This window comes from Athene cunicularia (assembly GCF_003259725.1).
Source record: "Athene cunicularia isolate RWA chromosome 1 unlocalized genomic scaffold, athCun1 chr1_part1, whole genome shotgun sequence".
In the NCBI taxonomy this organism is placed as follows: Eukaryota; Metazoa; Chordata; class Aves; order Strigiformes; family Strigidae; genus Athene; species Athene cunicularia.
The window spans coordinates 80,683,780-80,711,561 of NW_020799091.1; the positions used below are offsets into that span (position 1 = coordinate 80,683,780).

Genomic DNA, 27,782 nt, shown 5'->3' on the forward strand with positions numbered 1-27,782 from the left:
TGGCTGAAATTTTTTACCTTCTAGGACTGGGTAGGATTCAGCGGATAGACTAAGTGGGTGTGATGAGCATCATGCAAATTTTCTGCTGGGCTCTCTGTAGTGAGCAGGGACATAATGAAGTGGGTTGCTTAGCACAATACTTCCCTTTGGAGCTCCAGAACATCCAGGGCAAAGGACATCACCTATTTTCTTCACAATTGGGTAAGATAACCTGAAACCATACTAAACTTGTAGAAATAAGATGGTTCTCATCCTTCCTAGCATTTTCTACTGTATGATTGTCAAGCCTAAGAAAAAATACATAGATACAAGTATATATATATATATATATATATATATATATATGCAGTGCAATAACATCTTTACTTTTCAACATTTCTGTGTCACTGTTCCATAAACGTGCATTTGTTTTAGTTGGAAAAAAAAAAAAAAAAAAAAAAAAAAAAGAGAGAGAAATTTCCAGTTCAGGGAACACACTTGTCAGTACTAGGTAAGTTTTTCTGGTCTGTAAATAAAAGGGTTTTCTTTTTTGTTGTCATCCTCTTTGCTGCTGTAAAAACTTCCATGTTATGATGCAGATGTAATACATTTGTGCATAGAATGTGCTCTTTGCCAGAAAGAGTGCACAGCTGTTAAAAGGAGAGATCCTCAGACAATAAAGTAACAGAGATGCCTTGTTTAGAACTACAGTATATCTGTAGCTCAATTTTTGTATATTATGATTGTTTTTACTGCGTGAATAAGCTAAACAGCTTCATTTATTTAAGCAGTATTAAACACATGCTTTGTAACCAAAACTATAAAATTTTATAAAGCATATAGAGGACAATTACTCTTAATATATTAATCATTATTACAGTTTCTATATTTGGTGTTATTATGTTTATTAATAGTAGCAATACAAGTAACTATGATGTTCTTTTAGGAAAATATAATGGAGAAGAAATCAATTCTAGAAGAACTTCTTCTAAAGAAGTCACAACAGAAGAAAAAAATATCACCAATTAATTACAAGAAAAGGTGGTTTGTTCTGACAAAAACAAACCTTTCTTATTATGAATATGACAAAGGGGTAAGAAATCATTTTTTCAAGTACACTGTTCTAAGATTTTCCAGTGTCATCTTATTCGTCTGGCTTTCTTCTGTGAAACTTGATTAGACATTGTGTGTTAGAACAACAGGTGTACTTTTTTTTTGAGAATTACAGGGTATCAAATCCTAGTTCCAGTTCAGGAAAACACTTAGCTGCAGGCTTAAGAGTGCCTCTGTTCAGAACAACTCTTGCAGTTGTGCTTGCCATTGAGCATCTGTTTGTGTCCTTCCAAAGAGAACTGAAGCAAGTAATTAATGTTGGCGTATGTTTACACATTGTCTTGAATAGGGATGTTTTCCTTGTTCAGGCTTCCCTCTGAACTGATGTAAATAACTGGCTTCAGAAGCTACTTATATGAGGCATAATTAGTTCAGAATCTCATCCCTCAGCTGCACAAAGCAGATGGTTAAACTATCCTTGTTTCCTAAGAAGTGACCATATATCACAACAGGGTGGTTTTTCACTCAGAAGAGCTCCCATCAGGAATGCAAATATATGTTCCAGGCAACTTATTTTAAAGTTTTTACTCCTTTTCATACATTTGGACTCCTCCTGTGAGTTACATCCCGTTACAAAACTGCAGGGGAGCTCAGTGAGAATAGGCTCCATTACCTTAGCAAAATTATGAACGCCACATCTAGGCTTCTGGTTTGCACTTAAGGTGTTTTCCTCTTAATTCCTCCTTTTTTTTTTTCCTCCTAGTCCCCCTTTGCTGTGTACTCCTGCAGCTTGAAACACAAAATTGTACAAAATCATGAAACTAGAATACTTTATATTGTGTTAACATTAGTTTACAGTCTGCTGTGGTTTTTTCTCTCTTAGAGAAAAGGAAGCAAAAGGGGGTCAATTGAGATTGAGAAAATCCGATGTGTTGAGACAGTGAATACTGAGGAATCAACACCTCCTGAAAGACAGTATCCTTTTCAGGTTAGCCATGAAATCTGTTTCATTTACATTTCATGTGAAGAATGCCAGTCATCCTAAGGTTACACTTAGTGTTCCTGTCCTAAGTAGTGATACCTGATATTGCTGAGTGCTACTGATATTCAGTCCCTATTACTGAAGTTGTGACTTTGCTGAAGTATCTTTAATTGACTGTGATAGACTTTAGATCGTCTTGTTTCATTTATGTTCAAAGGTCTATCAGATATTTGCTTTAATATTATCTGGAATATAGAGATCACTGCACAATGTGATTATCGCTTATTTTAAGGCAGAATTTAGCACTTGAAAATTCTTATTTTAATTCTTGCCGTCTCTTTTTTTTTTTTTTTTTTTTTTGCCTCAATACTAAGTGCAGGATTTGACCCCTGACTGCCTGATTACCATTCAAATGTTCCACAGTCAGGAAATCCAAAGCTATGCCTTCTATCAGAAGATACAGCTGCACAAAGCAATACACATATTCAAGAATTAAATGTGACAAGAAAACCATAACTTTAAATTTGCTGCCTTTCATCTGTTTCAGTTGCCCAGCTCAGGTTCCATCAATCTCAATTCTGTGGGCAGTGGGACATGCAGAAGTGGCCACAGATCCCCTTCTGGATGCCAAACCGTGCAACCACAAGCAGCAGGCTGCTAGAATCAATAATGGAGTTGCTGAATATTGTGTTAATTCATGAGCCCTTAATAACTGCCATGCCCAAGGGCAACCTCATGAAAGATACTTAGTATTTCACTGCCTGGTTGATCGTAGGTGTGATTCCAGTCTCCCTGTTCTTTCTCCCTCCCTCAGTTTTTGGCACTAAATGACACATTTATGTTAAATTAGTGTATTTGTCAAATTAGTGTATTTATGTCAGGAGTGCATAATTCAGTTAAGTGGGGAAAAGATTGTATGCTATAATGACAAGATGGGGGACTCTGTTCTGGGAAACAGTATGTCTAAAGAGGACTTTAGGATCATGATATCTGAGCATAAATTCCCAGTGTGATGCTGTGGCCAAAGGAGCTAATGGCATCCTTGGACATGGAAGGAGGCACATATTGAGTAAAAGCATTCAATATGTTTTGACACTACTGTGATCACCAGGAGAATTTGTGTCTAGTTCTGATGACTATAATTGAAGAAAGATGTTGTAAACTGAAGAGAGGTCAGAGACTTGACAATGACTAATAGATTGGATGGATAACCGTTAAAGAGAAAACCTCACAGGGATCCACCATTTGGCTAAATAAGGAGACCAGAAGTAAATGGATCAGTCATGTATACTTACCAGCTGGAATACGTGTTTAATAACAAGAACTCTTCAGTCTAATAAACAATAGCAGTAAAATGGCATTTGAAATTCAGTGCAGATGACTGAAAAGCCAAGTACGCAAGGGAAATGAAACCCCAACCTAACACAAACACACACACAGAGTCAGCCCAATACTAAACATGACCCCAAAAGCAAAGCAGATGTTAGTAATTATTAGGTAGACATCAAATGAAGCTAGCAGAAGATAGGTTGAAAACAAGCAAAAGAAGCTGACTGTTCATATTGTGTAGCTAAGCTGTAGGACTACTTACTGCAGGATGTTATAGATATTAGTCATTTGCTTAAAAGGCAACTGAACAAATTTACAGAAGAATCATACCTCTCAAAGTGTATTAAGTATAAATGCATGACCATTGGATCGGGATTCCCTGGTCATTGTACAACTGCCCTGAGCATATACTCTGCCTCAGTATTTGTTACTGGATGCTGTCAGAGATAGATTCCTGGCCTCTATGAGCATTCAGTCTGTCCTTGTGTAGCATGAGCCAGAAGCTGGAAGATGAATGTGGAAAAACTGAATTGGGAAGGAAGATGTTGGCTATAAGGTCTTTTGTAGATAGAAGATAGGAATATCCAGAAATATACAATGCTGTCTTTTGTTTCTGCAACTGTGCTTTAGGACACAAAGCACTTTGGTCAAGGCAGTACATATTTATACCATTATATTTATGTTTATGTTTATTTACACTCATATTAATATTAAATATGAGATATGAAAGGTGAAATATATTTATATGGAATGTACTTATATGAAATATGAAGCCTTTCATATGAAACCCCTTACAGATTGTGTACAAGGGTGGACTTCTCTACATCTATGGCACTAATGAAGAGAGCCGGGAGCGGTGGCTTGCAGCTTTGCATAAAGGTAACACTATCCCTTTGTGTGACAAAATATTCAAATAACATGAGGAGAGATAGGAAAATGCTCCTGCACCATCGTTTTGTGCCATTCTTTGTCACTTGTTTTTAGTCTCTTTTATACTTCAGCACTGACTGGTTGAAATGCATGGTATTTTCAAGAATGTATTAGAAATTTTAAAGGCTGAAGGTTTCAGTGAGAAATAATCCAAAATAAAGTGGGTTTTTTTATTTTTCATGGGCAATTTTTAAGCTTCATCATATGTTCAGCCTTTACTGATGCATATTAATTGAGCACAACGATTCCCGATGTGGCTAGTACAGCACTTACCTGCAGGAAAGCCATTTTGATAACAAACATTGCTAGTGTTTTTCTTTTGTATTTTCCTCTTATTTTAAGAGAAATTTCTTTTTTTATTTTTTCTTTTTTTTCAATTAAGAAAAATCACAGTCATGCAAAGCATAATTTATAAGCAAATAGTGTGTCCCTGCATAACTCCAGTGAAGGCAAAACCCTCACATTGAATAGGGCAGCCCTCACACATGCTGGCCATTTTAGGATCATAAATAGGCAATCTATAAAATCTATAATGGGCTGTAGACAAATATCCTCCCCAGTTTTACTTGCAGGCCTGTGTATAAGCTACCTCTCTGTTTGTGACTCCCTTTGCATACTCAGCAGTGAGGATATGGAAATTAATTTAGTGAAGTTGTGAAGAATGCAGATCAGAAGCATGCAGCCAACTACACTGAGCCTTCCAGAAACCAAGATTTTCAGTAAGATTTTTTAAGCTAAGATTTGTGAAGAATAAGATTGCATGAGTGATATATTTTGCAATGCTCATGAGACAAAGAATATCACACTCAACTGCCTACAAGCCTTCTAAAAAGTGTATAAAAAGCACTTGTCATGAAGGGCTGTCCTAATCCTTTCACAGCTCTCTCTCAAGTTCAGGAATTTTGGGTTTACACTGTCTCACGGCAGCACAACTGAAAACCTGTCCTAACACAGCCAGTTTTTAAAGTCTCACTCTATGCCTTCTACATTTCTTCTAGCTACCTTTTGAGACCAAAATTGCCATTAGAGCTTACAGAACTAACGTATCACTAGCACAGTGATACTACTGGTGCTATTTTTCTAGAGTAAAGCAGTGCTTCAGACATAAAATAACATGATGGTGTTCCCTTTTGGTGTGCTTAAATAAGAATTGTGGTTTAACACATAAATATTTGGATTTGCCATATGTCATATTGAGTAATATAATTTTCTTACAGTAGATAGTTCTAGGAAAATAGCACATTTTGATATATGAAAATGTTTTCTTTTAATTAGTTTTATCTTCATAAGATCCATGATTTTGAATCATAGTTGTTGGATCCTGTTTTGGCTTCATGTGTTTTGCTGGACTGCACTGTATTTATCTCCTTCTTGACACTCAGGTTTCTTTCACAAAGAAACAGGTACCTGAGGTGTATGGATTTCAGACTTGAGTTTGCATAGAGGAATATGGTATAGAGATAAAAAAGCAACCAGGACTTTTGCCTAGAGCCAGAAGTCAGTAAGCACTCTGGGGTCCCATGGCTTGGTGCAGTAGACTCTATTGATCATAAGTAACACTCCCATTTTGCAGCCTGTCATGTTCTCTCTGGTTTCTTTGTGCTTTCTAGAAATCAAAGACAATTCTGATTTATTAAACAAGTACCATAAAGGATTCTTCATCAGCGGGAAGTTTCTCTGTTGTAACCAGACCTGTAAAACAGCCCCTGGATGTACGATTTGGGAGAAATGTAATGTGTTCTTTTATTTATTTGATTAGTGTCATTGATTTTTTTAACAATATTGCCAAATCACATGGACATTTAAGGCAGTACAATTAATATAAAAGCTAATCCACTTACACTTTCTCATGTATGTGCTAAACTCATTTAACATCATAGCTGCTACACATTGTAGCTTGGAGAAATAATACACTAAATTACAACTGCTGTGTTTGATTTAAAAGTTAGTGAAATTTTTACCTAAAAAATAAACCAGATGATGTAATTATTTTTGTTCTTATTCTTAAGATCTCTAGCAAAATTGTAGTATTATGCTTTAAAACCCTTCTAGTGATGCGGTCCCATAAGCTGGATGGATAGGAACAGTAGTAGTTCAGCACAAGAGTTTGTATGAGTCAGTGTAAAATAATAGAGTTTCATAACAAAATAGAAGTAAAACTCTTATGTTAATATATAATTATATTAATATATTTTTCCCTAAACAGTGTCATTTAATTTGCAGCTTTTTTAAATTTTAACTTTTCTGAAGTATTTTTTTTTCAGAACTTAGTCACAATTATTTAGGGGTTTTAGTTGTTATCTGTAAAGGCTGAGAGAGGAATATTTGTAAAGCGCTGCCCTCCTAGGTGTCATACTTTCAGAAGGGAATTCCCTCATGTCTGTGTACATGCTTAACAGTGAAAGGCCACGTTTGGGAAAGGGAAGAGCAGTTTATGAGTACTTGGGCTTCAGCCTTTTAAAGCTTGATTGTTTGGGATTGTAGAGCACTGATAGATCCACTGATTTCAATCATGATTGAACCTTGGTCTTAAGCATTTACAGTCACAAACAAAAAGAGCATGAACCCAAAGTTAAAAGTTAAATCCAAAAAAAAGTAGGTGTGAGCAGTTAGGAACGTGATTTTGATCTATGAGACTGCCTGTAGCAGCATTTGCTTTTGAAAATTGAAATTAATGGTATAGGCTTGTCTACTATTACTACCGGTTTCACCATTATGGAACACTGAATAATGTAAAGACTTGTCAACTCATTTGTAACAGTAATTTGAATAGCTTCATCTAGCTTCTTGTTACAAAAGCAAATAGGGTCATGAAGGCCTATGAATAGCTCCCAAGACCTGTTTCTCCTCAAAGCCCAGCTGCTTCTCAGGGGCTGTGCAGAGCTGGCAGGCTGATGTCGACTTGCCTCTCCCCCACAGACAAGGATATACCAGTCATGGACGGCTTAGCTGAGAAAAGTATTGAAAAGCATATTTGTATACTGAATACTTCTTTTATGTCTGAGATAATAATGCATACAGGATAACATGCTGTATCCACTCTAAATCTGTTCCTAAAAAAGTTCTTGAGGTAGCTAGCAGAGATGAGTGGAGCACAGGGAGGCTGGGAGACAGGGATGACTCCCGACAGACTCAGTCTTCTAACCTCTGGTCATTGAAAGCAGTATTTCTTAATCACTGATTCATAGACAGAAGTGTCAATGAAACAATAAAAAACCCCACAAAAAAACCCAAAAAAACCCAAACAAACAAACAAAAAAAAACACCCCAAACCCAGAATAAAAACAAAGTATACATGTGTTTCCCTGTGTATGTAAACAAATAAGCTAACAGAACTGGGAAAACCACCGAGCTAAATACAACCACAAATTTCCCTGAATTCATATTTTGGCATAGATGAAAACAATGGTTGATGGGGTTTTTCAAGATATTGAGATGGTGCTCGAATTATGAGGAGGTTGGAAAATTCAGAGCTAAATCACATCAATACATCGGGGAGGTGAAGTGTCAGGTGTCATCATGCTTTTGTTGCCACCGTATAGATCTGCAAGTGAGAAAACCTGAAGAGATACAGCCTTAGTTAAATTAATGGGTTTTTTATTTAATTCTCCTTCTCTTCTAGATGTGACTCTGTGTTGTACAACAGGGTCTGTGAAACCACTGCCTCCAGTCCCTCAAACCTTGGTAGGTGAAAACATTTGAGTATCTGGCTACAGGGAATGATCCAGCATCCAGGCAGTAGGGAGGGCTGTGGGATGGAGAATTGCAAACAGCCACTCACTGGAAGCTGGCGTAGATCTCTAATCTGCAGTGCAGCTTCAGCATCCTTGTGTCCACCAACATGCCAGATGGAAGGACTCATCTCCCTCCTTCACATGGCAAACTGGGAAAGTCTCAGCCATGATCAGTTCACTTTAAGGTGCTGATGACAGTACTGGCTTCAGGCCTTGCAGGAATGTCTTTACTTTATACATTTATTTCCAGAGGGATCAGGGAATGCCATCAAAATTAGTTTTCTGATGTGTAGGAGATCCCTATTTCTAGAGGTGCCAAAAACTCCCCTCTACCACCCTCCCCAGTGAAAATGGTGCTCATAGTACTTTGGAGAAAGCATTGTAGCTAAAGATGTGAATGAATATACCTGCTTTGGGTGGGTGAGAAATGGTGGATGAACTGCATTTACCTCAGGCAAGTCCCAAGTTGTGCTTCTCTGTGGTTGCATCAGGAGTACAGGTGCCTAAGTTACAGCTTCTAAGTTAATGAAATGGGAAGTGCATCTGAGCTCTTTATGTGCTCTCGCCTATATCTTGACTATATCAGGCAGAAACCCAAGAGTATGGTATCCCACCAGCAGCTACTGTGCCTTACTGAACATTCAGGCTTTCACAGACCTGAAGAGACAAAAAGGACATCAGGATGCTGAAAAGTACTACTTGTGTTCAATTTAGCCTGAGTCCTCTAGCACAGTTGCTTGATGAAGAAGGCCAACAGTAGGCAGAATAGAAGTAAACTGGAAGATCAGCTTCTATGTTTATTTCCTCATCTCCTCCTGTACAAATGCAAGTGCAATAGTGGTATTTTTACCTTAGTTTTACTGCCCAGCTTTGTAGGAGGTAACAATGACAAGAAAACAGAAGAGACCAAAGTGGCTTAAGTTATGATGGTTTTATCTCTTTAAAAAGGACTAACTGTATAGTCTGAGTATACAGCCTCCTCCAAATTAAACCAGTCTGGGTTTCAGCTCATGGGATTTTTTAATCTGTATTTCCTGCTTTATTTTAATTTGTCTTCTCTTCTGTATCTTTAGAATACAGTCTGGGTCTATTTCCTAACTTCTCTCTGTTAATCAGAAAGTAATTTAAAGAAAAAAGAAGAAAATAGATGGGATTTTTATGTATACAGTTGACATGAACAGCCAGAGCTTTAAAAAACACATAGATTATCAAGAGACAGAAAATAAAATCACAAGAGCTGTAAAAGGGAGCTTTAAGAAAAATAATAATAGAGCCTTGGAAAGAATCTAAGAACAAAGAAGCTTTTGACATTTTTCTGATAATGACATTTGAAAGTAATAGCACTGTGAACACACAGCAGTGTAACTTCTTTTGAATACTGTGGTCTGTTTTGCCTGGCTTCCATCAGGAGGTGCTTTGTCTATCCGGAGAGTTCATCAGTCATGCAAATCTGCTGCTGAACATGCAGGTTTCTGCTAGGTCTTTATGATTTATTTTTATTATCTGCTTCAGTTCAGAGAAGATATTTTGAAAGGGAAATTTAAAAAGCAGGACATGACAGATTTCAGATGGGTACTTCTGAAACAGGTTCAGTAAATGCAGATATAATAACTACCACATCTGGTTAGAACAACTTGACTTCATTTTTCCAAGTCATATGATATAATCAGTTTAAGAAAGCTAATACTGACTTCGCATGGTGAGAAACAGTCTTTATGTAGCCACAGAACTACTTCTATAAGCTCTCTACACATTTTTATTTGGTCCTTTCATCTACTCAGTTTGATCATCAGAGATACCACTGTATCCCCAGCCTTCCTTCTGCTTACCTCTCACTTCACGTCCCTCACTTCTCTAGCCTCTGCAAGTCTCGTTCCCTTGCTTTCTTCCCAGCTGACCAGAGACATTACTTTTGAATGTAGTCAAAACTGACCAGAGGCATTACTTTCGTATGCTTAAGAAACACTTTCAACTCTGCTGGTGCCTGGCACCCAGTGTCTTTGCAACAGAAAATGGTTCATGTAGGTCAGAGCAATACTGCAGTAGATGAGCTAGAAGTCCACCGAGTTCACACACATATCTTCTCATGATTATGTATTGGACAAATTTTATGGAAGCTGAAGTGATCCATCACATGCTTCCAGCTGTAAGTTAGGGGTGCAGTTCTGCAGATAGTAACCATTCCCCATACGCACACCGCAGCTGAATCTCAGGTTGCCACCTATGATTCTTCCTAGATGACAGTGACACAATCCACAATATAAAAACCACAATAGTATCATTGCCAGCATAATGGAACTAATTACTCAATTACTATTAGGAAATGCTCTGGGGCTTTCAGACAGTGTTAGAAATGGAAAGCTGTATATAGGGATACAAATCAGGACATTTTGTACCAGGTACAGATGAAGTCCATCCAGAATATTGCAACACACAGATATGCATCCAGCAGTGAAATCCAAAGGAATGCAAATCTGATATTCTCATCTTTGGCTGGTTCTTTTCCCTGGCAGGTTGGACAAATCAAAGCTCATTTCTGTGATAATAATTCTTGATACCATTTACTTTGGCCAATGTTTTGCAATTTCTTCACGCAAAAAGATAAAAGCTCCATCAGAAGATGACAGTCTGATCATTCCACAAAGCAAAACACAGTAAATTAAGAAAGAACAATTTAATCTCCAAAAATTACCAAAGCCACATGTCAGAGGTGTACATCAGCTCATAAACTTGTTTACTGAACGTCACCTTGCTCTGACATCACTAGATGCTTTAAAGAGAAAACAATTTAATCTCTGTATTATAATTTTCTCCATCTCTCTGACAACTGCAGACATCTAGTTCTGTCATTATTCTACAAATCAAATGGAAAGTCTAAGACTCGAATCCTGACTAACACAGGCCCTCAAGCTACAAGCTCCTTTCCACTGAAGTCAGATATGACTTTCTGAGTTCAGGTAGTAGTATTTGATGAGCAACAGACCTGCTTCTAGTCAAATGAAGAGGACTCTGCTGTGAGTACCTTTAAAGGATAAATATCTCTCTTTAAAGAATGAGTATTTCACTGGAGCTTAGTGAGACGAAGTTGAGACTTTGTATGTTTGAAGGAAGAGATCATGTGTGTCTTCTGGCTCCATAGACTCAACCAGGCATTCACTTATTCACTTGGCTCATTGGTTTCTCCTTGTTTAAATTAGGTAAAGAAATGTCAATAAAGAGAAAAGCAAACATACAATGCCATGGTCACTTGGATTTAAAGAAATTGCAGCCTGCTTCAGGACACATGACATTCTTCCCTGGCATTGCCTTACAGTGGTTTTCAGTAATAAATAGATGTCATTCTCCTAAGTCTTTCTTATTTTCCCTTATCCTTTGCTGTCAGCGTTTCAACTGTAGTTTTCTCTGCTTTTAAAGAATTGTGATGTCTGGATTTTCTCAGTTATAACATTTCCCTTATATCTAAATGCATTTCAGTGCCTTAATTTTTGATGTTTTTTTGTCCATGATTTGACTGATGTCACCTAACTTTAATGCCAGGCTTCTCATCCAAGTCATTTGTGTGATGAGACACTTCTGTAGGATGACATTTTTCATATGAAGACACAGGTCAAAGCTCTGTAAGATGAATTCCATAGTTACTTACCTACATTTCTTTAAATCTACACAGAGAAAGTTAGGCACCAAGGAGTGGGATTCCTTATATCCAACATGCTTAACAGAGAAATATCGATAAAACATGGTAAGGAAATGGAATTATTTAGAATTAGCATAGCTTTTTGCTTTCAGGGATTAGCAGTAACAATTGACTAATGCTTGTTGTGCTTCATGGTCACACTATTGATTAAAAGCCATTAAAAAAAAAAATCATAGTTATTTTGTAATACTGCAATGGGATCTTTTGATACAACAGGACATCATCACAATTAATTATGGTAAAGCATAATTTGGTCTTGTGGTGTCCAAAGCACATGAATTGGAATAGTTCTTTAAGTAGTATCAGCTTCAGATAGGTGGCAGGCTTTTGGTGCAAGTCAAGTCTATCACATAATTCAGGTAATTAAAGCTTCCTATTACAGCAGTGTTGGCCTCCACTCAGAGTTTTCTGGTGTCATTATCACAGAACTTGGTTGTGTTCTCACCTGTCTCACAAGTGTGGACAATACAACAGTATCTGGACTGTGCTTCTAAATGGATGAGGCACAGTGTCTTTGCCCATCTTCTTAACTTTGATTAATTTGCCTAACACCATTATACATGTTGAAAATATAAGTGATCATGTACATGTCATAAATGTAGATGTAGCTGCATCTCCTTATCATTTTATTCCCTCTGTCCTCAAAAGTGGAAGAGTAGAAGCCTGCCTCCAGTGCTATCAGCAGACAAATCAGTTCTGAATATGGCTGTGGCTCAATGCAACTATGAAGTCAAAGGAAATTCAGCTATCCGGCTTGTCAGAAGCAATAGATACTATATATTGCAAGAGGAAGATTCTGAGTGTTGGAAAGTAAGGGATTTGGAAGGGTAAGTATGCCCTGCAGAAGACTTTTGTTCCATGACCATGGTCTTCTGCATATCTCATCTTCATAGACAACAGTATCTGTGTTAGAATTACCTTACTAGCTTTTAAACTTTTCTCTGCAAGCCTCATTGTCTTCTGTACAACTTAATTTTCTTACCATCCTTGGCTGCCAGGTTGAGTAAGATTTACAACAGTCATTGCCTAGTATTCTAGCTAAGATAGTATCTGGTAGCCTTAATTTTGATAGGTGCCTGAAGAAGGGCTTGTGTACACAGAAGCTATCCAATTTTTCCCTAATTATTTAGTTTAAGTGAATAAAAAGATAAAACCTTTCCTCACAAACATCGCCTCTCTTGTGTGCACAAACCATCTTTAGACCAGCACCATTCCTGTTCCAATAGCAGTGACAGCATGGGAGACCAATGAAAACTGCTGAGGCACGTATCACTTATCACTTCAGTCTCTCCCCAGCTTTAGCAATACTTTTCCACAAAGACAGGGTACCCCCATCCTGCACTTGGTTTAATTAGTCTCTTTCAGGTTCACAAGTGGAGGAATCCCCTTCAGCAACTTAAAATAAGATATTTTTCATTAATATCTAGCTGGGGCAGAAAAGACCATCTGCTCCCAAGTTATTAAATGTGAAAGAGCTTTAGGGTACACTGGAGACAAAGGCAGTGAAACAAACAGGAGCTGCCTGGAAGAGATAAGATTCCTTGTCTGTCTCATGATAGGTATTAGGTGAGTTTGATTTTATGTACTTGATAGAAATGTGGAAATGAAAAATTTTTGAGCTAGGGAATGCCCAAACTGGCTTGGAACAGAATTAAATAACTTGATCCACTCATAATTCACTGATCAAATTTACAACTCCAAGAAAACCAACAGATAAAGGAACCTTAACTTAAGGTAAAGTGTCTGCACTTTGTAACTCACAGGGTTGGCATATTGTTCTGGATGAAGAAAGCAGCATGCAACCCTGGCAACTCAAAGACAACAATAAATTAGTAAGCTGAGATCTAGTCTTAAATACCTTCACTGGACTGTTTATGACTATGTAAAAGCATATGATACAGTCAGCATTGCTTATAGAGCCTGAGCAGAGGGCTCTAAGAGGAATGAAGGAGCAGAGAGAGATCAAGAGAAAGGGGAACATTTATAGTTTTTTTCTTTAGCTTGAGAATCTGAGACTTCTGCAGTATTGATTCTGTAAGGACATCTCACACATATGTCATAACAAAACCTTTAAATTCTGCTTGAAATAAAATGAAGATCTTGTTTTCTTGAATGTAGTAGGAACAAGCATCAGGCATTATCAATTTCACCTGTTTTCAGGCACTCTCAGTTTTCTTCTCGCTCTACTGAGGTCTGTGTTAAAGAAACTCTTCCTGCGTCCTTCCAGACTCAAATATACAATTTATTCCCCCTATTTATTTTTCTGATGGGCACAGCATACAGCCCAACCCCTTATAACAACAGATGCCTATTAGCCCCTGTAACTTGTGTCCATCATGTCATGCTGCTAGCTGCTTTAAGTGGTAGCTCAGCTGTCCATATTCACTTAGCTTAGCTTCTCAGTTGCATCTGGCATTGTGTCAGGAACAGTGCTGAGATCACCTACTGACTTTCTGCGTTCACCCTGGGTTACTCTGCTGGCACCCATTAGTCACTGGCATCCTTCATCACAGCAACTGAGATGGCATGTAATGAAATTGTTGAACAGCTGCTCCAATATTCTGTATGATGAAGCCAATCACTGAGGAAGAAGCCATTTCAGTGACTAGTGAAATCAGTGAAATGTAATTTTCTAAAACAAATTATTTCTGTATTTCTCTACATGGTAAGTAAAAGCAGAAATGTTTTAACCATGAGCACTTCTGTTAGTGGCATTCTAAAAAGTGACTCTGATTAATCTCTTTTCCTATTTTAAGTGACTAAATTTAAGATGCAGTCATGTATGATAGCTAAACTGTGAACTGTTTATTTTGCAGGAATGAAGGTTTCGTACCAAGCACTTACTTGAGAAAGTTATCTCTGAATGATGATGACCCAAGGTGAATCAATAAGCAGCCTTCCACCACTTAAATGTTTTTCTTATCACTCTAGTAAAGACTCCACAATATTTCTGGAATATGTTTCTTTTTAAATAACTTTTTGAGTACTAAGCATAAAGTTTCCTGAAAGGCATAGAATTAGATATAATTTGTCTTCTTGACTCATACATTAATGCAAAAAAATATCAGTTGAAAATCTTGGTTTCATTTAAATAAATAGGGTTTTGCCACTGACTTCAATGATGCTGGGATTTCAATCTGTACTCTTATTTCTGCATTAAATCAGCCTTGCTATCGCTCTCATGTCATTGCATGTATGTACAGGGTAAAGGGAATCCGGGTCTGTCAAAGTGATACATCAGACCCATCTTTTCCTTTTTAGTAAGATGACATGACATTGTAAGATTTAAATGTATGCCCAAGTGTTTGAATGGAAATCTGATGGAAACATAGTCAATTGTCTGTCTCATAGTAAACCATACTGGACAAGATTCAGAGATTTTCTTAAAAAAAAAAAACCTACTACAGTATCCTGTAAAAGGCAGCATAAATAAGAATCGTTATTATTTCTGCACAAGCAGAGGTCTCTTTCTGCCACATGAACTCCTTCTATTGTCTGTCATGCTAAGAACTTTTATTTGGGAAGTCTAGGATTGTTCAGTTTTGGAAACCTTCCATGTAAATTTTGAAAAGGTAGATGCAATCTCTTCATAAGGTCACTAAAGGGATATGTAACTTAATTGCCTGTTACAGCATGCACAGAGAATATTTGGCTTTCCAACACATTGCACAGTGAAGGGGAAAGGCTGTATAAGTGTTCACCAAGTCATGAAAAAATCCAGACAGTTAAATATGTCTTAATTTCTTAAAAATATTCACCTTAGACCATGGTATAACTACTCAAAAAATGTATGTGGTATGACTTCTAACCCAAAGAAGGTATTTTTCATAACTAGTTTTTCAATTTTAGCATGTTGTTTTGTCTTCGCAGGGAAAACTCCAGTGTCAGTGAACAGACATTGGCAGAAGACCAGAATATTGCTAAGCATGAGTGAGTATATAGAGTATGTCTTCATAAGAACCAAAAGTTTCTTTGGGCAGAAATCATCATTCTACTTTACATGTCCACTGTACCTAGAGCAATGGTATCATATGGATGGCTGTTGTAATAATGATAATAATTATAGATATTATCAACAACAACGTCACTGCCCGCAGACTTCCAAAGGCATGAATGTATTTGTTTTCAGACAAAAAATTTTAAAAAAGGCATTTAGAAGAATCAGTCTAGTATGTTAATAAAGGGATGCTTCATAAAAGTGAACTGCTATTAAGAAGGCTTCATTGGAGCTCCCTGAACTGATCTGACATAACATATGTGGCTTGTTTCCTCCATTTGGGATCTCTCAGTTTACTTAAATATTATGACAACTAGAAGGTTCAAGGTTAGAGGAGAATTATGCACCTCTCAGCTTTTAGGGAGACAGCTGTGTCATCATCTGCAGGAGACAGAGCAATCTACTGCTGGTAAAGCTCCTGGCAGATCATTACAGCTGCAGGATTCTCCTCTAAGGATTTGGTCTAAAATGTCAGGGTCACAGAGTGGGACCAGATATTTCAGGAGGAGACCCACTGGATGGCTGAGAGGAAGCAGATAGGAACTAATGGTTTCCCTTTTATCTCATGGCCTAAAATCACACATGTAGGACAAGTCCCAAATCTACTCACTTTGAAAAGCAGTTTTGCAATATTTATGACATCTGGCATTTTTCATGTGTCTGCTGTGCCTTATTCAGAAATCAGCCTGTGAATAATAAGCCAAATATTTTTCTTTGCAGTTGGTATGCTGGTAATATCTCCCGTGCCCAGTCTGAGCAGCTGCTCCGTCACAAGGTCCTACATATACTTTAGCACTTGTTTATGAAGAGTCATGGAAATGTTTTTCTGTGTCTGTGTCTTGGCTATACTGTGTAGCTAGAGGATGCTGATGCTCTTCAAATAGCTGTAGTATTAGAGTGCTAGAAACTCTTGTGCTAACTTGGTATTGATAAACAAATCTTCAAAAATGCATTAATGGCTCTTCTACATAAATGAACAAATGATGCACCTCTAAAATACACTGGGAACAAAGCCACACTGAATGCATTTCTCCTCAAAGTTGGAACAAAGCCACACAGTGCATTTCCCCTCAAAGTTCTGCTTTTTGGGTTTACCTCTAGACCTGTGTTGTTTGCTCCAGTGTGGCTCTTTCTGCAGGACAGTCTAGAGGAATCCTCTGTGATGATTTTGTGATTAAATGAAGTTAAAGAAGTTCACGCAGATGAGCAGGCAACCCTGAGCAATCTCAGCGCTATGCCCACTGAGCATTGGCTGGATGCAGCTGGCTAGGAGCAAGGATGGATAACACCATAGGACTAGTCAGGTGTACAAGTCTTTACAGCCTTCAAGTGCAGAATGACTTATCCATGTACTTTTCTGGAGGGGATCCAGCCTCAGCCATGCTTGAGTGTGCTGTGTAAACGAGTTTTCCTCTCGTGGCTTGCTGCTTCCTCACAGACGGTCTTATTGGTACTCAGCCACTAACAACTTCGATATAACTCAACCCTTTGGAAGCCTTGGCTCAGGGTCGCTTCACTTAGACCTGCACCACAGGTTAAGGAATCAAATTCAAGTGTGGCAAATCACTGGAGAAAGGCAGTTATGTCCCAGTTCCAAAAGGTGTTGGATAGTCCTGACTCCAGTTAACTTTAAGGGGACATTTCCTTTGAACTTGACAGCAATCAACCTTGGCCTATATGCGAGGTTCTAGATATCTTCTTTCCCCCCTGTAAGATCAATTCCTAGCACGTTAGAGGTGTAGCTGTTAAATGAACTATGAAAAACAGAATTTCCAGCCCAGTATGGTAAACCATTAACAGAAGTAAATGTGGATAGCAAAAGTTAGGACTGGACCAAAAGTAAAGATTAAAGTAGTCCAAATACATAGAGTGCAGTGAAAATCTTTTACTTATTCAGTAATTCAGAATTACTTTGGCAATAGAAAATACATCAGTCTGATGCATTATGTAAAGGAACTATATGGTGGAGAGAGCTCTTACTCCAATGGGATGTAGATGGCACTGTTTGGATCTTATAATGTGTACCACCTCTGGAGAGTACATGAGGAAGGAGATGGGGTTAACAACTCTCCATCTTCCCAGTTATAAATCTGCATCTGTGCACCAAGACAAAATGTCAGACTGGTTGCTTCATGTCCAGGCTGGGGTACAACTCACCTAATTTTAAACATTTGCAGCAGGATACCACAACCAGTTACCTTGACCCTCTTTTTAATGGAGAGAAATAAATATTTTTAAGGCATAATTCATTTTGTCTTAAAGTAGTCCTTAAAGGAGGTCATATGAATCACATCTCCTTCTCCCCTTTGTGGACATCACAGTGTAAAAAGCCTGAAGTTCACTGAAATGAATCCCAACCTCATTGTTCCTTGTAACTTTTTTTTTTTTTTTTAATTAGGGGAAAGAAGGTGCTTTTATGGTTCGGAAATCTAGCCAAGCAGGAATGTATACTGTGTCTGTATTCAGCAAGGTTCCTGAGTAAGTATTCAAAGAATGTGTACCATCTCTATGATCATGCTATAGGCATGCTGCTTGGTGTGACTGGTCAACAACACAATCTCTATATTGTGATAAAGGTGAACCTTGGGCATATTAGTTATTTGAGTTCATACATAACAGTGGCTGCCTGGACAGGGCAATGGGGGTCCTGAATTGTATTATCTAAACATAGGCATGTCGCAAGCGCATAATCTAGGAGAATAGTGGGGTCTGAAGAGTGAGAGAGAAGGAAGAGAAGGGGTCCAAAATTAGATGTAGAATCATCTCAAGGGCAGTATATGAAAGTCTTTTGCTTTAGATGTAACTGTTGGAAGACAAGTACTAACCATCAGACTACATTAGATTATGCAGCAGAAGTCTCCAGTGTGCTAGGAGCCTGTGCTACAAAGCCAGCAGGTGTTAAAGGAGGAAAAGCAGACTGAGATAAATGTAACAGTCCTTCTAGTGACATCTACTACATATTTTGTTATGTGGCATTCAGCAACTAATCTATTAACGCATCAGCTGGAAGACATTTTGCAAGGCTTTGACATGTACTGCACTTTGTGTTGTTTTTCAGAAGTAAAAAAGGAGCGGTCAGACATTACCATGTGCACAAAACCCCTGAGAACAAGTATTATCTCGCTGAAAATTATTATTTTGAATCAATTCCCAAGCTTATACACTACCATCAGCACAACTCAGCTGGTAATCCTATATGCTTTCTACTTGATAGGCTTTCGCTTAGGCTTCTGGACTTCTTAGCATTACGATGAATCTCTTCCAATATGGTATATTCTAAACATTGAGATATCTTTTGGGAAAATTTGGATGGAACTTGATCTAACATCACAATCAATAGAGTTGCTTTCCTTTGCTGTAGTGCTTTTTGGTGTTGGACTACCTCTTGCAATACCTCTGCTGGACTAGCCTTTAAGCACAGAAGAATATTCAATCTTGTGAAGCGATGCAGCAGCTGCTGAATATTGAATATATGTCATTACCTGGATGGTTGTAATATGGCAGGGAGAGGGAGGTATTTGTTTCCCTGTGTTTTCTTTGATTTTGGAAGACTCATGTATATATTGTGACCTTTAACAGGTTTTCTTTGTAGGTATGGTGACAAGACTCCGTCATGCAGTGTCTACTCAAGTAAATAAAGTCCCATCCACAGCTTCATTAGGAAATGGTATGAAGATAACTTTAATTTTTGAAACTGGTGTCAGTCTTGGCCACCAAGAATAGAATAACCAGAAAATCATGACTCTTACTGCATTCAGGCTTGCAGGTTACAGAATCTTTGTTTGGTGGTCATTTCCACTTGTCCATGTAGGATGCAATGTGAGAATTTGGGAAGGATGGTCTTTCAAGAAATAGCTCCTTCTGTACTTTCCTCTTGTCCAGTGTAGCACTGAGAATTTATGGTTCTATGGAACAGGGTATCCCTTCCTACAAGTGCATCTAGTCTACGTCCAAGGCAACGTGAATGCAAAGGCATTTTGTATCAACTTTTATGTGTGCCCTTTTAAAGTCATTTTATGTCAGGTCTTATATCAACTGTGCAAGACCTTGCATGCTTCCTTCCCCAGCACATCTGAGTTATGGCCATTCTTTCCTTCTGCCACATTACCTGGCACAGTAATACTTTTTCTCCAATCTCCTAATTGAAAATATATCATCATATTTATCTTTCTCAATTCTCTTTATAAGGCTTAAACCTAAGCAATAGCAAGCAACACTTGTAGGACAGGTAGTCCCCTTCCATAACACAAACACAAAGTTGAGAGATAGATATGTTGCTTCGGTGCTGCATGGTTCTGCAACCCTCCAAAGAAAACAACAACATTGCATGTGGGGCATACCACGATTTCATTTGTACTTTTTTTGCTAAAGGATTTTTTTTTGTCCCACTAGGAATGTGGGAGCTGAAACGTGAAGAAATTGTCCTGTTGAGAGAACTAGAGAGTGGTCAGTTTGGAGTGGTGCATCTGGGAAAGTGGAAGGGACAATATGATGTGGCCGTAAAGATGATTAAAGAGGGAGCAATGTCAGAAGATGAATTCATAGAAGAAGCTCAGACCATGATGTAAGATATGACATTGCTTAATTATTTAGAAATAATGATCTCTCCAGACATTAATCAGTAATGTATAGCACACTCATGAAAGAGAATTTCCTCTTAAAAATAGCATTAAGTAGTGTTGAGTACCTTAGGCACAAGCTAAATAGGTAGCCATATAGTATATTTGAAGTATTACCAAAAGAGCTTCACACAGATTGATAAAGTAATCTACAAAGCTTTCAATTAACATGTCTTCCACAATTTCAGAGGTTCCACATATGTCACTTAAAACTCTGCTTCACTAGCATTTATACAGAAATGGTTAGAAAGCTGTTCCTGCCATCCTGCAGGTAGGAATGAGAGACAGATCAATAACTGAGAAATGCCACAAATATGTACATGAGACTTGAAGTTTTAGTCTCTGACTCTGAAGAGGTAAGGATGTTAAATTTCCAGTGAAATTCCATGAGATGATATTTGAAGCAATAAATTCAATAATAATTCATATATCTCGTCTCCTGAAGGAATGCACTACATTCCTGTCAGATAACTGTCTGATATGACTACGTACGATTCTCAATGTGAAAATTGTGCAACATGGTTTTATTAGAAAACCTTAAGGTCTAAGGTCCACCCTACCAACTCAGATCTATTTTCTTCCACCAATAAGGTTGCACTTTTGCACTGCTAAATCCTATTTTGGCTTTTGACTACGAAGTTGTCATTTCATCCATACTGATTCTTCTTTTGATAGTCATCAAAACTGAGTTTCAGAGTAATCAGCAGAAGAACACTCAGTCTTCTTGAAAAGGAATATTTGAAGTCTGAGATGGGACTAAATCCAGTCTCAGTAATTTCAGTACATCGTATTAATATTTGAAAAACAAAACTTACAGAAATGCACAAGAATCTCCATTTATTCTTTGATTATTTTATTTTTATTTATTTCAGGAAACTTAATCATCCCAAACTTGTTAGACTGTATGGTGTATGCTCAAAATCATATCCCACCTATCTAGTGACGGAATACATGCCTAATGGCTGTTTGCTTAGCTACTTAAGGAGTCATGGGAAGGACCTACAACCCCTTCAGCTTCTGGAAATATGTTATGATGTTTGTGATGGTATGGCATTTCTGGAGAGCTGCCAGTTCATACATAGAGATTTGGTAAGCTATTAAATGGAAGAAGTGGAACAGGGAAGGTAGGGGGATGACCTAATGCTAGGCAGTCCTGACGCTCAGGATAACCCACAGCTCTGTTGGCATTCACCCCAAAAAACACTGTGGTCTGCTGAATAGAGACACCCCACTGGCTCAATACAAGGCAGCTCTGAACGAGCAACACTGAAGCCACAGGTGAACGACACTGCCCACAAGCTAATATGCTCTGCTTCAGAGAATTGCTGGCAGGTCTACTACAGCACTGCCTACTGTGCTGCCTGCATTTATGGGCTCTAACCTTGAGGATTTAGGCACCACTTGGCAGCAAAGACATCCAGCTGTAAAATTAGTCCACTGAAGTAAAGGGTTCTGTCCAATGATGCTGTAGTCCTCCAGGAGAATGTGGTGCAACATTGAAAATTTGGGTCCCTTAGATTATTATTAGTTAGGGATTTATCTAATTGGGAACTATTTTTCTTACCAAAAAAAAAAAAAAAAAAAAAAAAAAAAAAAAAAAAAAAGTGAATACTGCTAGGATAAACTGGAATTTACTCAGTGCATTGCAAACAGGAACAGAATTTGAAAGTCTGCAGCTACTTAGTTCTTTTAAATACATTTATATGCCAGTTTTCAAGCAAGTGTTCCAAGTTGCTTTTGATTAAGGGATCAGGCCTTTCAAGGACTTGGACCAAAATTTATACAAAACTTAGCTGTCAAGAATGCTGGCATTAGGGAAATAAGCTGTTATTTTATGGGCCTGTTAAAAGTGAACCCAGCCAAATTTCTGGTGCATTATGCTTCAGAGTCAGTAGCCCTATTTTTTTCTTCTAACTCTAGACAAAAATGTATTTGAAGATTTGTGACAATTTATGTTGCAGACTTGCTTAATTTTCCAACAGGAGTGCAGTCTCCTCAGGTAGCATTTTAAATGTCTTGTTGATGTTTTCAAAGAATTGTCTTTACGTGTAAATGATGTTGTTAAATCCATACCTCACCAATTTTCACATCCTGGTTCAGAAATCAGGAATATCAGACAACTTAAGCAGCAGAATTCAAGTTGTAAATATAATCAGTTTCCTGAAAACTGGCTGTGCACCATGGGAAAACAAAAAAAAAAAACAACAACCAAACAAACAACACTTGAGCTTGATTTCCAGTTGAAAACTGTAGATACAAACTGTATCACAGAAATTAATAAGCAGGCAGGCAGACAATACAGCCTTAGATAAATGTTCTCAAGTGATCATTTGCAGAACTAGGCTTATATTGAACTTTTCATAAAACAAGCTGTTTAAATCACCTTTCATTGCTCTACTCTGTTTATAGTGCACTGCGAATAATCCAATTAATGTTTTTCACTTTTTGATGCCTTGGTAAATTCTGAGACTACTGAAAAGAACCCTGGAGTAGGATGACATTTGAAAGATGGGGTTTAATTGCTGGCTCTATTACTGTTTTTCTAGGTGAATGTGAGTTTCCTCATCCCTCAATGTCCTTATTTGTAAATCCAGGGTAATGATAAAAAAATTTTTTCATTCATTAGTCAGAAAATGAAATAAGAGAGCTACTTACTCTTCCCTTACAGTCCCAAACTTAAGTGCTTCAATCAAAGAATGTCATTTTTTATTAAAATGTTAGAGGACAGAAATTATTATTAGCAAATTAGCAAGGCATGACAGTGTTTGCTCCTCTTTGTATATTTTCCACTCAACTCTTTTCTCGTTTCTCTACTAAAGGCTGCTAGGAACTGTTTGGTTGACAGCAATCTTACTGTGAAAGTATCTGACTTTGGGATGAGTAGGTAAGTAAAAGAACCGGGGACCCTGTGAAGCTATGATGCTAGTGTATGTATAGTTTACTGGCATTGATCAGCTACAACTGTCTGTTAGGAAAGTTAAGCCACAGGGTGGGATACAGCTTTTTGTGGCTCCTTTCCATTAATGACCATAAACCATTATGGGGTTAGAATTAAGTCATTCTGCTATCTCAAAAAGTGAAGGCTTAAAGGCAAATCACAGTTGAGAGATTTCACTAGTTATGTTTGTTAAAGAAATCTCAGAGTTTACTTACTAAGTTACATCTTAATCACCAGCCTCAATGGAGAGAAATTGGAGAGGGTGAGCAGTCTAGAGAACATGTCCTCTGAGAAGAGGCTGAGGGAGCAGGTTGCTTAGCTTGGCAAAGAGGAGGCTAAGAGGGGATCTAAAAGCTGCCTTAGCTTACAGTTAGCTTTCTAACTTACAGTTACAAAGCTGATGGAGCCAAGTAAGTCTTATTAGTGCCAGGCAATATAACATCAGATATCAGCCAGATACTGCGGCTCGGGAAGTTCAAGTTGAACAGTAAGAGAAGTTGGTTCCCCAGGAGGGTGGTGGAACAGACAAACATACCAGTCAGGGAGACTATGAGAGTGTGATCTTTGGAGGTTTTTAAGACTACACAGAGTCATGGCTGACCTGATCTAATGTTGGGATTAATCCTATTTGAGCAGGAGGCTGGGCTAGATGACCTTATAACAGACATTTTATGATCCTGCATTATTTCTCTAGGAAGTTGTTAGCAGCGAACTGTTCTATAGATTATAGCTGATACTTCTATCAGATATCCTTTGGAAATTTGAGATTCTGCCCAGGCTTTTCTTAGGAACCCTGTGATATAAAAGGAATAAGCAGTAAATAGTATTTCACTGTAACTCTGTCTCAGCCAAGTTTGATTCTTGCCTTGTAGGTATGTTCTGGATGACCTGTATATAAGTTCACTAGGAACCAAGTTTCCAGTGAAGTGGTCAGCACCAGAAGTTTTTCACTACAACAAATTTAGCAGCAAGTCAGATGTATGGGCCTTTGGTATGTATGGAATTTGACATATAAATATGTGTATATATATATATATATATGCCATTAAATTTGTATTTCCTCAGCTCACTAAGCAGAAATGCTAAACATCCACACTGAAGGAATGTGGAAAAGCAGTTACAGCTTATGCTCTTGTTTAATATTTTTATGCATCCAAGCCCTGTCCTCTTTGGAGGTTTTAGCCCTATTCTTTTTCTTTTAGGCACATAGCAACTCTGGCCACTCCTCGTTGCTATATATGCATTTAATATGGTAAAGTAAAATGTTGGCAAGGGAGATCAAACGATATTTTTGGCATATCTAGACCATAAATCAATGCTGCCCAATTCAGAAGAATTTTGTTAGTTGCAGAGGTCAGAGTGGACTCTACATAAGCCAGCTGTGGAAGAGTCTGTGTGAGCTGGGACTTTGTATCTCAGCAGAAATAAGATGTGTTTGCAGATCACTTTCTACCCAGGAATTTCAAACATTTGAACTTTTGCTTCAGTGGTTTTCAAGCTATGATTTACAAATTGCTGGAGTCTGTTCAGTGTTTCTAAAAGTCTGTAAAAGTGTCAAAGGAAAAGGAGCCTTTTGTGAACAGGTTTAAATTCCATTTACATGGGTTTGCTCCTCCAGTAGGAAAAATTTGGCAGCTGTCAAGCTGATGAAAGATTGGCAACCTACTGTTCTTGACATTGAACAATAGTGAATAAAGTAGATGAAAGTGTTTCTAAATGCTAGGCTGCTTTTTATCTTTAATTTCAGCTTGTGGCTCAATATTAATGACTCTGTCAGAGAAACAGCTCATTCATGTCCTTCGTAAGTTGTTTATAGTATATATAATTAAAACAGAAGTTGGATTTTCTGGTGATACATTTTCTTTTTGCTCTTACTGATGAAATCCTGGCTCCAGGCTTTATTGGCATTAACTTCAATATTGGCATTAACTTCAATGAGAAACATTATTTTTCCTTAGAAGGTCTTCTCTCATTTTAACACTATCCATTGATGCAATGGAAGTGAGGAGAGAGCAGGATCCATCAGTTCTTGTTTGGTTGTTTTTAACTAATGAGTCTTTAAAGGACTAAAGAACTTGACTGATGTATTCATATCCCAAAAGCAGATGTCAGAGAACAAACTTTTTCTTAATGTTCTCATCAGAGAAAGCAGGGATTCAGGTACCATTTTATTCTGACCCTACTGTGACACTACAACGTTCCAGTCCTCAAGCTGAAAGGAAGTCAAAGATCCAATAAATTTATGGGTTTTTTTTAAAAAAAAAAAAATAAAAATAAAAAAAAAAAATTACTTCCAGTATTATATATCATTGTTAACATAATACTTTCTCGTTGGCATGATCATCATATATGCTCAGCTGCAGCAAAAATTGTTTCTTGCAAAACTGTCATTATGAATTAATGATTATTATATTATCTAGTGTTTCTATTGCTTCAGTATAATCCAGCCTTTATAGTGTCAGCTACACATACCTATAAAGGTATTTGGAAATCTTTATGATACCAAAGGGCTGTTATGTCTCACTCAAAAAAAATTAGTAAAAATGTTCTTATTATTCTATCGAAACATAGATACCTATAGCTGTCATTTTGATTTTCCTTCCCTCTCTCTGTGTACACACACATACATATATAAGGGGATGTTTGTATCTATTTTGTAAAAAATTTAGTCCATGGATAGCTATGTCTTGGGATTTCTCCATTATTGTCCACATTAAATACATTTTGTAACTACCTTTATTATCTATCTAACTTTACCTTCTTCTGCAGTAGTTGTTTTACATTTGAGTACAGAATCACACTTCTCAGTCATCTCCATACTTCTCTTTGGACAATATTCTCTTTAAAATGTTGGGTTGGTTATATGTTGCATGTGTATCTTGTTCCTGGAAAAAGGGATTATCTTGCTTTTCTTGACTTTCATTACTTGTCTTCCATTGCCATGAATATTTTTGCAGGTATCTTAATGTGGGAGGTGTTCACTTTGGGAAAACAGCCCTATGAGCTTTATGATAACATGCAGGTGATTGAGAAAGTTTCTCAAGGATACAGACTTTATAGACCACAACTGGTTTCAGACATCATCTACCAGATAATGTACAACTGCTGGCATGAGGTATGTACATCTGCACATGCAAACTGGAGAAAACAAAATAATAGGAGTCACTAGGAGTCCCTGTTGATAACTGAACTAATGTTCATAGTGGCAAATATTCCTTACAGAAGGCATTGCTTGTATGTAGTACATTCTATATAGCAGTCCAGTTCAGGACATTGTTAGTACAGGAAGCAGGGTGTAAAGGAAAATTAGCTCCCTTCTTTTCAGAACCATGTATTTAAGCAAATAACAGTAAAATACCCTTCATCATCAACATAATATATAGGATGAGATTCTTCTCGCCTAATTTTAATGGTCTAAAATTTGGGTGTTGAGCTAAGCTAATTGACTAAATTTGTTCCATGATTACAGGATCATTACTGGTACCTCTCCATGGTCCTTTGTCCTTTCTGTCTTAGCCACAACAAAATAAAAGATATCCGCTTTCCTATACAGAGATCTTAAACAGCAAATGTAGATGAGACCTCTACCATTTTACATAGCTAAAGTTGTGTGAAATAACCCCACCCTTAGAATGAGAAGGATATGTTACCCCGTCTGAGTGTTCTAGGAGTTGTAAATCAAATGCTGCTCATGCTCATTTTATTTTGAGAGATCTGCATATTCTGTGCCAAGAATTATCCTGATTTATTTTTTCCCTTTGACTGTATTTTAGTCAGGTATCTGTGGACCATGACTTGTTTCTTACTAGCAACAAAGAACTGTTTGGGACATTATTGGTGATACCATGAAATGACAGTGATGTTTTGGGAGGGGTGTTCATATAATTGTCAGAAAAATGAGAAAAATAACTCATATCTCAGGACATGTTAATGCAAAGAAAGAAGATTAAACTATCACAACATAAGATAGATTTAAAATGTAACTTTAATTTTCTTTACCTTGTAATCATGACTGTCCCTATGAAATCTGCATGCTAAAATGAAGAAAAACTAATGCAAATTACAGTTCCTGAATGATTTCAAAATTAAATAACCATACCCATCAACTTTGCTTCATTTAGCTACCAGAAAAACGCCCTGCCTTTTATCAGCTCTTACCATTTTTTGAGGCACTGAGAGAAGACAACAGAGGTTGAAAAAGAAGATTTAGACACAGATGACTGTGCATACTGGTTCCATATCACCTGTCTTCTGTATGAGTGCTAAATCTGAAATCTGCCTGACATTAGCCACCCCTATTATTCTGTATATTAGTGTTCTTCTCATTTAATCAGGGAGTTGACCAGAAAGCATGTGGAAAAAGCTTTCCTGACAATCTGTGGGTGACGGAATTTGGAAGGATACTGTGGGAGAATATAATCAATTTTGTTAGCGTTTTCTCAAAAGGCTTCTCAGACACTGAGACACATATACCCATTGTGTACACTCCTTCAGTGCTTTCAAGTTGTCATTATTTGGTCTTAACTA

General features: G+C 37.5%; 1 protein-coding gene across 1 annotated transcript; it reads left to right on the forward strand.

The window, feature by feature from the left end:
- The first annotated feature begins 162 nt into the window (after positions 1 to 162).
- On the forward strand, positions 163 to 27,451 carry BMX (BMX non-receptor tyrosine kinase). The gene is made up of 18 exons (XM_026846183.1): positions 163 to 201; positions 926 to 1,072; positions 1,916 to 2,020; positions 4,141 to 4,222; positions 5,884 to 6,003; positions 7,896 to 7,957; positions 12,350 to 12,528; positions 15,572 to 15,631; positions 16,419 to 16,473; positions 18,097 to 18,176; positions 18,757 to 18,884; positions 19,291 to 19,365; positions 20,091 to 20,262; positions 21,190 to 21,406; positions 23,137 to 23,201; positions 24,128 to 24,246; positions 26,213 to 26,370; positions 27,377 to 27,451. The coding sequence occupies exons 2-18, from the start codon at positions 935 to 937 to the stop codon at positions 27,449 to 27,451; spliced, it is 1,890 nt and encodes a 629-aa protein (XP_026701984.1). The 5' UTR covers positions 163 to 201; positions 926 to 934.
- Positions 27,452 to 27,782: the final 331 nt, after the last annotated feature.

Excerpts from the sequence above, each read along its gene's own strand:
- BMX (XM_026846183.1), top strand. The coding sequence starts at position 935 with ATGGAGAAGAAATCAATTCTAGAAGAACTTCTTCTAAAGAAGTCACAA. Across the intron at positions 18,177-18,756 it reads GTATTCAGCAAGGTTCCTGA|AAGTAAAAAAGGAGCGGTCA; the intron begins GTAAGTATTCAA and ends GTTGTTTTTCAG. Across the intron at positions 19,366-20,090 it reads CACAGCTTCATTAGGAAATG|GAATGTGGGAGCTGAAACGT; the intron begins GTATGAAGATAA and ends TTGTCCCACTAG.